At 41.1% G+C, this 12,078-nt stretch overlaps 1 protein-coding gene across 1 annotated transcript in view; it reads right to left on the reverse strand.

The window, feature by feature from the left end:
• Positions 1–37: 37 nt before the first annotated feature.
• The window catches only part of LOC307253120 (forkhead box protein J3-like), a 52,887-nt gene continuing 40,846 nt past the window's right edge, over positions 38–12,078 (reverse strand). Inside the window, exons 9-13 of the mRNA XM_080030997.1 lie at positions 10,018–10,269; positions 6,643–6,732; positions 4,092–4,355; positions 3,296–3,397; positions 38–2,082 (exon numbers count right to left, since the gene is read on the reverse strand). Of these exons, the coding sequence (XP_079887123.1) occupies positions 1,961–2,082; positions 3,296–3,397; positions 4,092–4,355; positions 6,643–6,732; positions 10,018–10,269 (830 nt within the window). The 3' untranslated portion in view covers positions 38–1,960. The remainder of the gene's footprint in view (positions 2,083–3,295; positions 3,398–4,091; positions 4,356–6,642; positions 6,733–10,017; positions 10,270–12,078) is intronic.

A 12,078-nucleotide genomic window follows, 5' to 3' on the forward strand; every position in this document is an offset into this window, starting at 1 on the left:
CAAAACGCCGATGCCATCTTTTTTTCTCTCTCACTTATTTACAATATACTGAAGATATGTACAAACTGTCTCCTGAAGGACAAATAACAAAATACTTTCTCTCCATTTGCAGTTCTTCTTTTTCATCAGTCTGTGTTTTTCAAGGGCAAACATAGGAGTAACATACTGTTATTTACAAGGACAACTACACACACAAACATACAAGATATATATATTGTATATATATATTATGCTGGTCACTGTAATACAGCATTTAATGGCAATAATAAAGAGTATTTTCAATTGTTTTTTTTCTACAATGAGACCTTGTTTTGACCATTCGAACAATCACTGAGATCTTCCAAATCAAAGAGCACTTTAAGGTCCCATATTTCACTTTGTACTCACTTAATACATACAAATGACTTGTTTTTTCAAATGTTTCTTTCTTCGAGCTCTAAGTAAATCAGAGAGGACTATACACACTCGTACACACAGACAGAATTAAACATCACAGTAAAAAAAAAAAGTTGAGCGTTTAAAACTTTTCTTAAGTCTTTGCTCCTTCGCTGATCTATTATTTTTTTTTCCAATGTCTTTTGAAACAAAGAAATACAAATGTTCGATGTGTTCCTTGACTCCTCTCCTCCACTAGATGCTATCAAGTTTGGCATTGTGCAAAAAAAAAATGCTTGTCGTCTCCTAAATGAGGCGTCTCGAAATCATGGCCAACCTTCACTGCCTGTTCATAATTCGTATGCAACTTTCCAAAAATTCAAAAAACTTTGAAAAAAAACCTTGAATTATATCTCAGGAAAGTGTTTCGTATTCTTGTTGGCAAAGTTGTTGTTCTAGCCGACGTCTCATTTTCATTTGAATTAGTGGCTGTTGTTTTGAGCTACTGACTAAATTAAAAGCTTATTCCACAGTATTTTATATCAGTTAGCTTATAAACTGACAAGTGAAGATTACATTTTTTTTTTCAACAGGAGGACCGCTGTTCGCCAACAGGGAGTGACACTGATAGCGCCGTACAACACACAGTAACCTCACATACAGAGATTGGAAATGGCTTTGTGTTGGTCTGACACGCATGTTACACCCTGAGAACATGGCACTATGGACTGTTCCACACACACACACACACACACACACACACACACACACACACACACACACACACACACACACACACACACACACACACACACACAATAACAACATTTTCACATGATAAATTAAACTGAGGAAAAGTTTAGCAAAGATGTCGAATGTGACAGAACAAAAGAGTATAGAACAGAACAAGTCTTGATGCATAGAACCTTTTCAGGCAAATGAAGCTACTGTATGTGGTGCCTGCTTTCACCAGCAGGTGGCGTTTTTTTCAACCATTACTGATTCCAGAGGATCACCATCATTTTATTTTCTTTCTCTAAAATCTGCAATGTTACAAGGAGCAAAGGATGAGGTGGTTAGATCAGAAAAAACAGGTTAGGAGATTTCCCGCAGGGAGTTTGGAGAAGACAAGGTTTCCTTCATTTCAGGCATTTCAAGATGTAACTTTAAAGACGAGGGACACAAGTTGTAGCAGGAAACACAAAAGATTTAAACAATTCACAGACAATTTGACAACACTTTGGCGACTTGTAAGTAACCCTGATGGCACTGGGGGGAGGGGCAGGGACAGTTGACAAAACAAAAGACAAGTTCAAAGAGTTTCAGGCAGCCTTTTGCTTTGAACAATGTGTGTTCCACATCTTGGCTTGGTCCAATCCCATATAAGTCTCTGTTCTCTTATGATTGTCTTTAGACTCACCATCGGCTCGTATCAGAAAAAAGAAAAGCCAGCTAGTTCACCAAAATAACTTTCCCATTAGTTTTTTCTGTTGGATTGTCTCGTTGTGTGTTTTTGTTTGGCTGGAGTGAGAGAAGCAGGTGGGGCCAGTTCCATACCTCTGTTCCACCATGTGGCTGACTCAGTTCAGACGATGGAGTCCCAGTCAAAGTCGTCCTGGATGTCGTCTGCGGTGAGCATCCGTCTGACCTGGAAGTGTCCCAGAGGCAGCCTGTGCTGCTGCTGCTGACTCAGCTGGCAGAGATGGCCTGAACATGGGAGGACAGCACAAGCTTCAGTACAGGATACTTGATACACACACAGTGACAAGTCACATGCACTTCCTGCATCAACGCCACTTACTGAGTTATTATTTCCTTATACAGTTGTGTTCAAAATAATAGCAGTGTGTTTAAAAAATTAAGTAAAGATCTCAGAAACAGAGGTTATACAACTAAATATTAGTTCAGTGATTCATAGGAAAGCTAAATCTTCATGCATTTTTCAGTTGATACAGTAAGGGCCGGTTTCGCAGACATGGATTAAGCCTAGTTCTGGACTAAATTGTACTTTCAATGGACAATCTCCATTCAAAATTCCATTTAGTCCAGGACTAGGCTTAATCCATGTCTGTGAAACTGGCCCTAAATGTTTGAGTTGTAAAGAAAAATGCAGACACTGCTATTTTCTTGAACAGTCTAATATTCCTTTTTCTTCACTTTCTGTAAAGATGAAGAAACATTTGACGAATGTTTCTTCATATTTGGATTTGGAATAGAACGTGCAATGTCCCCAATGCATTTGCGTGTTTGGAAATAAAAGCTATGATAAGGATTTTGATCTTTACTAAATTTTTTAAACACACTGCTATTATTTTGAACACAACTGTATATCATTTGAGTGGGATTAACCAAAAATGTCCATTAAGCCGAAAAAGTATAGAACCATCAAAATCAGCATCGAACAGTCCACCATGTCTCAAAGGTCTCATACAACCAGACCGGTTGAAACAACTAGTGATTATATTGTGGTGCCGTGTGTGAAATGTATTATAGCATTTAAGTGATTTCAATTAAACACTGTTGCAATTTTGAAATAAATATAGGGAGTGGCACCTTGAATGATCAAGGATTTTATCGCATTGCATATGCAATGCGATAAAAGTATATTCCATTGTATCTTCATGAAGATTAGAAAATTAAATTTTCTCAAGGTTATTATGCAGGATATTCTCAGCCCCTGCAGCATTACATTTGACCATTTGCCTTTTATTTTTATTTTATCTGTCTCTTGTGAGTGGCCCAACATTATGAAAGTGCTACTCTACATTACTGGAGGTAGCCCTTTAAATGTACCCGTTACATCGAGCCAGTATGTGACACCCTTGTATATACATCTATAGTTTATTCTCAATACACACACATACACACTGCATTCCTATATGCTCCCCCTGACCTGTGAAGAGAGCGAAGGAGGAGTCACCTGTCATGGATGGAGCCGTGTTGCTGACTGGGGGCATGTGGGGGTAACCTGGCGGGCCCATTAGAGAGGAAATGCTCTGTCTCGAATCCATGTACATGCTCCCTGTGGGAGAACAGAACAGACAAAAGGCCAATGACTTATCTGTGAGATTAGTGTCCCTACTTTCCCACATGCGTATGTGTCTTCACGGAACACAAAGCTGCTATCAGTTTAACTGCTATGTGATGCTTAGCTTGAGAAATCCCGCCCCTCATAGCGTAACTTGCTATGAAGCTGACAACAGTCATAGTTCTCTTGTACATCTATGATGGGCAAACAATGGCACAGTTAGGATATAGACTGTAATCCAACACACACACACACACACACACACACACACACACACACACACACACACACACACACACACACACACAGTAGTGAAGAACAGGTGGGAAGTGACCAAGTAGTATTGTGGATAGAACTATTATCTACTATTTCATAACTTAATCTCTGAGGGAGGAAATCTGTAATTATTTTAATCCACTAAAATCATCTCCAAGCGAAGGCAACAAGAGGGATAAGCTCATGATTCATAGCTTTTGTCTGTAAACATTTATTTGTATCCCCAAGATGTCAAAAATTTAAGAAACCTTATACCTCGCGGACAAAATAAGTTCTACTCTTTATCACAATCCATATTCTTTAGTTTTTACCATAGAATCAAAGTCTAAAAATGACTTTTATTTTGATTGAGACATACAGTATACGGAACATATGCTTGGTGTGTACAGCCCCCACTCTATTATATGCTGACCCGTGCTGATGTGTTGGTTGTGTTGGCCGTGCTGGTTGTGCTGGCTGGCCTTTGGGTGCATGGCCCCGTGTGGCTGGGCCGGGTGCTGCGCTGCCCCAGGTGGTGTCTGATGTTGGGCCTGAGGTTGTGGGTGTGAGGCGCCCTGAGGGGGGATGACCCCTGTGGCCGCAAAGAAGCGGTTTATAGAGGAACACAGGTCAGCCATCTGGGCGGGGTCCAGAGACCAGTTGTTGAGCTCAGCCTGTCGCATGCTCTCCTTCAGACCTGCAAGACACACAGAAAGCAAATCAAATCAGCATTATTTATATAGCCCAATATCACAAAAAGACATTTGCCTCAGTGGGCTTTACATTCCGTACATTATGACACCCTCTGCCCTGAGACCCTAAGATTGTTAAAATCACTAAATACTGTATCTGCTCACAATTCACCACCTGTTTGTAGCCTACTGTGTGCGCGTTGAAAGAATATCCAGTGTGTATACAAAACCTAGGCTTTGTAAACGGTAATTTTGCTAGATAGGGGTGGGCCCCTTTTGTTCACATACCTGTTAACAAAGCCTAGGCTGTATATTTACAACAGATTTTGATTTCAGCGCGAACACACAGTGCGAACAGGAAGCGGATCGTGAGGAGATATTCACTGATTTTGACAATAAGTGTTTTTCAGAATCGCTAACTCCACCTAAAATAGATAAAATAGAAAGGGAGTAGGTTGTTTGGCTTGGGGCAATGGTCTAGCCCTGAGTAGGAGGTTTTCTCCTCTTTGTGCACAGCCAACCCCGGCCTTCATCTTAAGCGCGCGCACACACACACACACACACACACACACACACACACACACACACACACACACACACACACACACACACACACACACACACACACACACACACACACTCTTGGAAATTTAGAAAGTTGGCGTATTTATCAAGACGATGAAGGCACTTAAAACTTTAACAGCCTAGTTTATATAATTAGAAAGCTAAAGCAACAAGCTTTTTTAATTGCTCTCTGAATGAATGGAGTGGGATGCAAACAGAGCGGTGTGCTGTTCTAAATAATCCTTAGCCACAGTCAAGAGCCAAGAAAGTGTCTGCAATGGAACACAGTCTCACCAGATGTTACCTAACACAATCTTTAACAGTATCTGTATTGATCTTGTAAATCCTAAATCTTGTTCTTATTTCCCCCAACGAACATTAGTCGTAAATACAGTTAGAAAATGGTTTGACTTTTACACAGGTGGTCCTGCTGAGTTATGTGATAGAGGGCAAATAATCTAAGAAACAAAGTCTTCCTTACTTCTTCAATACAGCTTTTTATCAAACAAATAAACACTGAATAAGTGTGTCTAGATTAACATCCCAAATCATTCAAACGTGCTTTATGGCGGCTGCACAACTGCACCTAATCTAATTAGCCATTGTGATTCATTTCATTCACATCAAGCATTTGATTTGTCTCATCTTAACGTTAATACAATGTTCTTAGCGCCTATCCTTGGTTTCCAGGGTTTAGAAGGTTAACGCACGGATGATAAAAGATATGCGAAGATATAAATGAGGTGAACTAACTAGCTTATGTAAACACTGTAGAAAATAGGGCATGAATGTTAATATTTGTATATTACAGCGGCACACCTGTTCAAATTCCAAACGCTGTAGAACCAGACCCTGAACGTAGAACACTTCTTTCTTTTTTTTTCTTAGTTACTCCTTCAAAAACACAGACACGCCTAGGCTTCTGGTAAACAAACTGCCGTCCGATATTTTGCACAAAATAGAATTCATAAGGCTTGTGCTTGGCGGAGACGGTTACGAGAGAGGCACGGCCCCTGCTCTTCAGAGGTGAGCCAGGGACAGTGTGAGGGAGGTCTAGCATTAGAGGAGGAGGAGGAGGAGGAGGAGGAGGAGGAAGAGAGAGAGAGAGAGAGAGAGAGAGAGAGAGAGAGAGAGGAGTGGCAGTTGAAATCGGTGTGTTATAAGACCAGCCGCCGTCATCCAACGTGTGGGGATGTTGGCGGCCTTTGTGCGCTGACCGTGATAAGAGGTTGTTACTGAGCCGGGGCCTAATTGGATTATTCACATCATACAATTGGGAAGGAGGGAGACAGTGTGTGTGTGTGTGTGTGTGTGTGTGTGTGTGTGTGTGTGTGTGTGTGTGTGTGTGTGTGTGTGTGTGTGTGTGTGTGTGTGTGTGTATGTGTGTGTGTGTGTGTATGTGTGTGTGTGTGTGTGTGTGTGTGTGTGTGTGAGAGAGAGAGAACTACAGAGGGAAACAGACAGTGGCAAACCATTCAGATGCAGAATAATGACTTTTATTAGGCCAGTACTGTTACGACCTGAGATATTACAATATTGTGCCTGGAGAGGGTGAGTGCATATGAGTGTGCAGAGAGGAATCCTAATGGTTTAATCAAAGTAACTGATTGGCATCATAAGCTTTTTATCAATTCTGTCCGCATCGAAACAGGCTGCAGCAGACGGCTTTATCAATGTTAATTTCAGATGCTGCTCACAGTGTGTATGTGTGGTGTGTGTGTGTGTTACCTTGAAATGGGGAGAGGTCTACGTCTGCCCAGTTGTAGCTGGTAGCAATGCGGCAGCTCTCCTTCAGCCAGTCCAGGTTAGGGTACCAGTCTGACACACACACACACACACACACACACACACACACACACACACACACACACACACACACACACACACACACACACACACACACACACACACACACCCCTTTAGAAATGTTGTGTAATTGCTAGCTAAAACATAAAGCTTGTCTCATTGTTATTTCAAATACTTTTCCTTGTTCAGTTGTTTTGTTTAAAAATGAAATTTTGGTAAAAATTGTTTGTTAAATGTTCAATTAACGATACAATTATATAAAACTGAGGAATGCTGAACATTCTCACATTTGAGAATCTGTTTCAGATTCAAAAGTGACATGTTTCTCTCCAGTCAACCACAAGGTGGCGTGACTTGACACAGAAATAAATCCAGCCACAGCTCTGCTTTGACAGAGGGGGGGGGGGAAGGAGATGCTTTTCACCGCCACAAACTAAACAACATTACATTATGAGGCTGTGGATCAAAGACAGAGGGATGGCTTTCATTCATCCTCAGCTCGGTTGAGGGGAAAACTAACCTAGATAAATAATGTCTGAATAGTCCCTCTTTTTGACCCGAGAGCTGTGTTGCAGTGACACAAAGGAATAGAGAGAGAAGAAAAGAAAAAAAAACAGAGACTGGGAATATGAAGAGGAAAGCCTCTGTGAAGCTTTGGATATGCCTGTCTGTATCAGCCCGGCCTCATGATATTGAATGCCATGGGACACTACAGAGGGAAGAGTATAATATAAATGCAATGAGTCTGTGCAGAGGCAAGCTTATTCTGGCGTGCTAGGTCGAATTGCATTTACAACCCAGTGTGGTTTTGGGAGTCAGGAGAAGTAGAATCCTTGTTTGGTGCGGTGCAGCATCTATATTATGAAATGGCAAACTAGTGTTTACTCTGTAAATTCATTACACAAGGATTAGATCTGCAGTAGTGTAGATTCATTCTTATATTGAGACCCAGGCTCCCAAAGTAATGCGTTGATCTAGCTAGCGTTTCCATTGCCAACAGTGTTCCTACTTGTTAGGTGGGGTATACTGTATGTCGGAAGGCGATTGCAGCGGCAGCTATGTAACTACTGTGACATCATAGCAGCGGGACAGGGTGTAGCTTGCCAATACATTCAATGTAAGGAAGAAAGATACGCACCATCATTTTTCGCAAAACACAAGACTCTTCACTCTTGCCGAGGTGACTACAAGCGGTGGTTTATCTCTGGCACGGAAATGACTATTATGACTATTATTATGCCGACCAATCAACGGAGTGCGGTGTGAAGCTCCACTACCGGTACGATTAATTTGGTACCTCTTCCCAACTTTTGACAATGGAAAGGCAAATTCCTCACCGCATGGCTCAATGGAATCAAGGCTTTATATACTTTATTAGTCAATGGTTACATTGAAATGTGTCTTTTCGCATACCCCCTCTCAAGTTACCACACTTCGGAGGGGGTCAGAGCGCAGGGTCAGTCGTAGTACAGAGCCCCTGGAGCAGTTTGGGGTTAAGTGTCTTGCTCAAGGACACAATGGTTGAGATGGGCGGGCACCGTAGACGTAATACCAGTCACTAACTAGTTTTACAACTAACACCCTCCTGTCCGGTGCCCGAACCAGCCAGGTCGGCCACCATTCCTCAAGACCATCCTACCACCGGTATATACAGTCATATGAAAAAGTTTGGGAACCCCTCTCAGCCGGCATTATAATTGACTCTGCTTTCACACAAAAAAGATAAAAGTGGTATGTCTTTCATTTACCAGGAACAGCTAAGTACTGGGATGTTTTCCAAACAAAGATTTTTTGAAAAGCAGTATTTAGTTTTATGAAATTAAATAAAATGTGAAAAACTGGCTGTGCAAAAATATGGGAACCCTTGTGGTTTTGCTGATTTTAATGCATGTAACAGTATGTAAAACTGAGGACTTCAAACACAAAATTGGTTGAATTATGTTGTTAAGCCTTGAACCTCATATAAAGGTCTGTTTAATCATGAGAAAAGGTATTTTAGGTGCCTAAATGCAAGTTGCACTTCTCTTTGACTCTCTGCTGAAGTGAGACAGAATGGGATCATCAAAACAGCTCCCAAGATCTTAAAAACAAAGATTATTCATTGTCATTGGTTTAGGGAAGGCTACAAGAAGCTTTCCCAAAGGTTTCAATTGTCAATTTCTACTGTAAGGAATGTTGTCTGGGAATGGAAGGACACAGGCACAGTTGCAGTTAAACCCAGGTCTAGCAGACCAAGAAAAGTACAAGAGCGGCATATGCGGCGGATTGTGAGAATGGTTGCACACAACCCACAGATCACCTCCAAAGACCTGCAAGAACATCTGGCTGCAGATGGTGTATCTGTACATGGTTCAACAATTCAGTGCAATTTGCACCAAAACATCTGTATGGCCGGGTGATGAGAAGGAAGCCCTTTCTGCGCCCACGCCACAGATACAGTTGCTTGGAGTATGCAAAAGCTCATTTAGACAAGCCAGATTCATATTGGAAGAAAATGCTTTGGACTGATGAGACAAAAAATAAGTTATTTGGTCTTTATAAAAAGTGCTTTACGTGGCGAAAGGAGAAAACTGCATTCCAAGTAAAACACCTGCTACCTACTTTCAAATTTGGTGGAGGTTCAATCATGCTGTGGCCACTTCAGGGACTGGGGCCCTGGTTAAAGTCGATAGTCGGATGAATTCAACCCAGTTTCAACAGATTATTCAGGATAATGTTCAAGCATCAGTCACAAAGTTGAAGTTGGGCAGGGGTTGGATATTCCAACAAGACAATGACCCTTAACACAGTTCAAATTCCTGCAGAGGGAAAAGTACAATGTTCTGATATGGCCGTCGCAGTCCAATGACTTGAATATCATCGACAATCTATGGGATGATTTGAAGCAGGCTTTCCATGCTCGGCAGCCATCACATTTAACTGAACTGGATCGCTTTAGTATGTAAGAATGTTAAAAATACCTACATCCAGGATCCAGACACTCATCACAGGCTACCAGAGGCGTCTAGAGGCTGTTATTTTTGCAAAAGGAGGCTCAACTAAGTACTGATGAAATTTTTCTTTTGGGGTGCCCAAATTTATGCACCAGTCAAATTTTGTTATGATGCCTATTGCATATTTTCTATTATTCCAATAAACAAAATGACACCGCTGAATTGCTTCTGTTTACCTAAGGTATGTCATATATGTAAAGGAATTTGCTTCTTTGAAATCCCAGCTAATGATTAACAAAAATCCCCAAAATTAGAAGGGGGTCCCAAACTTTTTCATATGACTGTATTTATATATCTATCTCACCTGTTGAAGGGCAGGTCTGTCCAGTGTGACTCTGGTGGGAGTGAGTAGGGTGCTGTCCGTGCTGCCCATGGGCCTGGTGCTGGCTGTGGGCTGAGTGAGGGGAGAGGTGCTGCTGCTGCTGGGGGTGGTGTGTGTGGTGTGACGGCTGACCGTGGTTGTGTTGGTGGTGGTGGTTTCCCGCACCAGGAGAGTGCTGGTAGGAGCAGGCAGTTCTGGCCTGTTGGCTGGAGTCCACAGGCATACCCATCAAACCTGCAAGAGAACACACAACATAAAATATGTATAAGGCGAGGATAAACTATAGCTGAAAGGAATGAGTGAGGGAAAAGGTAATATTGTGATCTGGGGAAATTGTATGCATTTAACCTTCAAACTGCTGTCCACTTCACTTTGCCCTTAACATCCGCCTTAAAAAAAAAGCTATTTCCCCGGCGTTTTCTCTACATATTTACACCCACTCATGTATTGGCGCCAGTGTCTCTCTAGTGGCTCTCTCGCTCTGCAACTCAAAAGTTTATTTTTGGAGAACGTAATCAGCGTATTAAGACCTTGAATACCAGTGTGTGACCTGTACTTAAGAGCAGAGCAGCACTAAGATATATTTGTTTGGTGCTGCTCATAAATCCCTGAGCATTTCAATCATAAATGCTTCTTTGGGAAAAAGCATGGGTAAAGGGTAGGACCATATATGATTGTATCGGCAATCACATTAAAAGATACTTGCAATATGTTGATTGTGGTGAATTTCCATTATCGGAATAATCATTCATATATTTTCACGTTTAAGTGACTTGTCAATCCTATATTGATTTCCTAATTTATTTGATATCATCTAATGCCAAATGAAATGTCTGAGGTTGACCAGCTTCCGTTTATCATGTTGTGCAGACATTTATGTTGTGTGAAAAATGTTTACCAAACGATGGACAGTGTTCAAAAATGAAATAAAAAAAATTGTCGAAGGACATAGAAAAAGGTCACAATCTCTAGAGGAGTACAGGATGCAATTTACAGGGCTCATACCTTGTGTAGAAACAATATTTCACAGTGAAGTTTTGACCTTCAGGTAGCTTTTGTAAAATAATTAAGTCTGGAAAACTGACAGAGAACTTTTTCATTCTCCTTGATATTGTTATGAGAGCCTTTCACACACACACACACACACACACACACACACACACACACACACGCATGGATTTGAGTTTTCTTTTGACTGACAGACAGCCTTGTCAATGGCTGTTCGTTTTCTTTGAATACACAGGTTCACCCCAAGAGTGGTGTTTTACCTCCTTTACTTCTCATCAAGGATACTGACAGCTGCAGAAGCGGTAAAGCTAGCAGCTACCTTGTTACATTTCCAGGGCCGTTCAGTTGTGTTTTCTTCTGATACAGAGTCAGACCATGGTTGTGCTCTTCCGGCTTTCATATTATTTTATTTTATTCCATTTAATGTAAGTAAATGTGAATGTTTCTAGAAAAAAGGTTTCACGTGGATAATCACTGGATTGGAGTGCAGCCTTGTCAGACTTCTGACATCTTCCGTAAGTACACTCATTCTAAAGTTTGTTCAAAATATTTTTAGAGAATCTTTCCACCTTTTCATTCATTTTCTGTAACATTGCTTATCACTGAAAGACAGGAATGGCCTGAATAGTACTGTAAAGATCTATTTCAAAGAGAACAGTGGAGTGGAACAGAAGGGACTTGAGTTCTGTTTGTGATTGTGACCAAAAAAAAAGAAAAGAAAAGGAAATCGATGAACATACTGCGTCTATCTGAGCACATCCGAGTGGATACAATTTCACTCCTGCCCCTCAGGGAGTCGTTCCACTTTACCTTCATGTTAAAGTCTCTTTTATTCAAATTCGGCTTTATCTTCAAGGGGACAAATAAAGTTGTTCTGGACTGCACTGAAACATACCCAGTACAATTTATGTTCCCTTTAATGTAGATGTGACATAAGAGGTGAGTAGATTATGGTTGAAGCTTAGATTGTTGTTGTACACATCCGGCTTTGCATTCACTTGTGTTCATTTTGACTCTATTGTTTAATGTGAAAAT

Source organism: Ammodytes marinus (genome assembly GCF_949987685.1).
Source record: "Ammodytes marinus genome assembly, chromosome: 7".
In the NCBI taxonomy this organism is placed as follows: domain Eukaryota; kingdom Metazoa; phylum Chordata; class Actinopteri; order Uranoscopiformes; family Ammodytidae; genus Ammodytes; species Ammodytes marinus.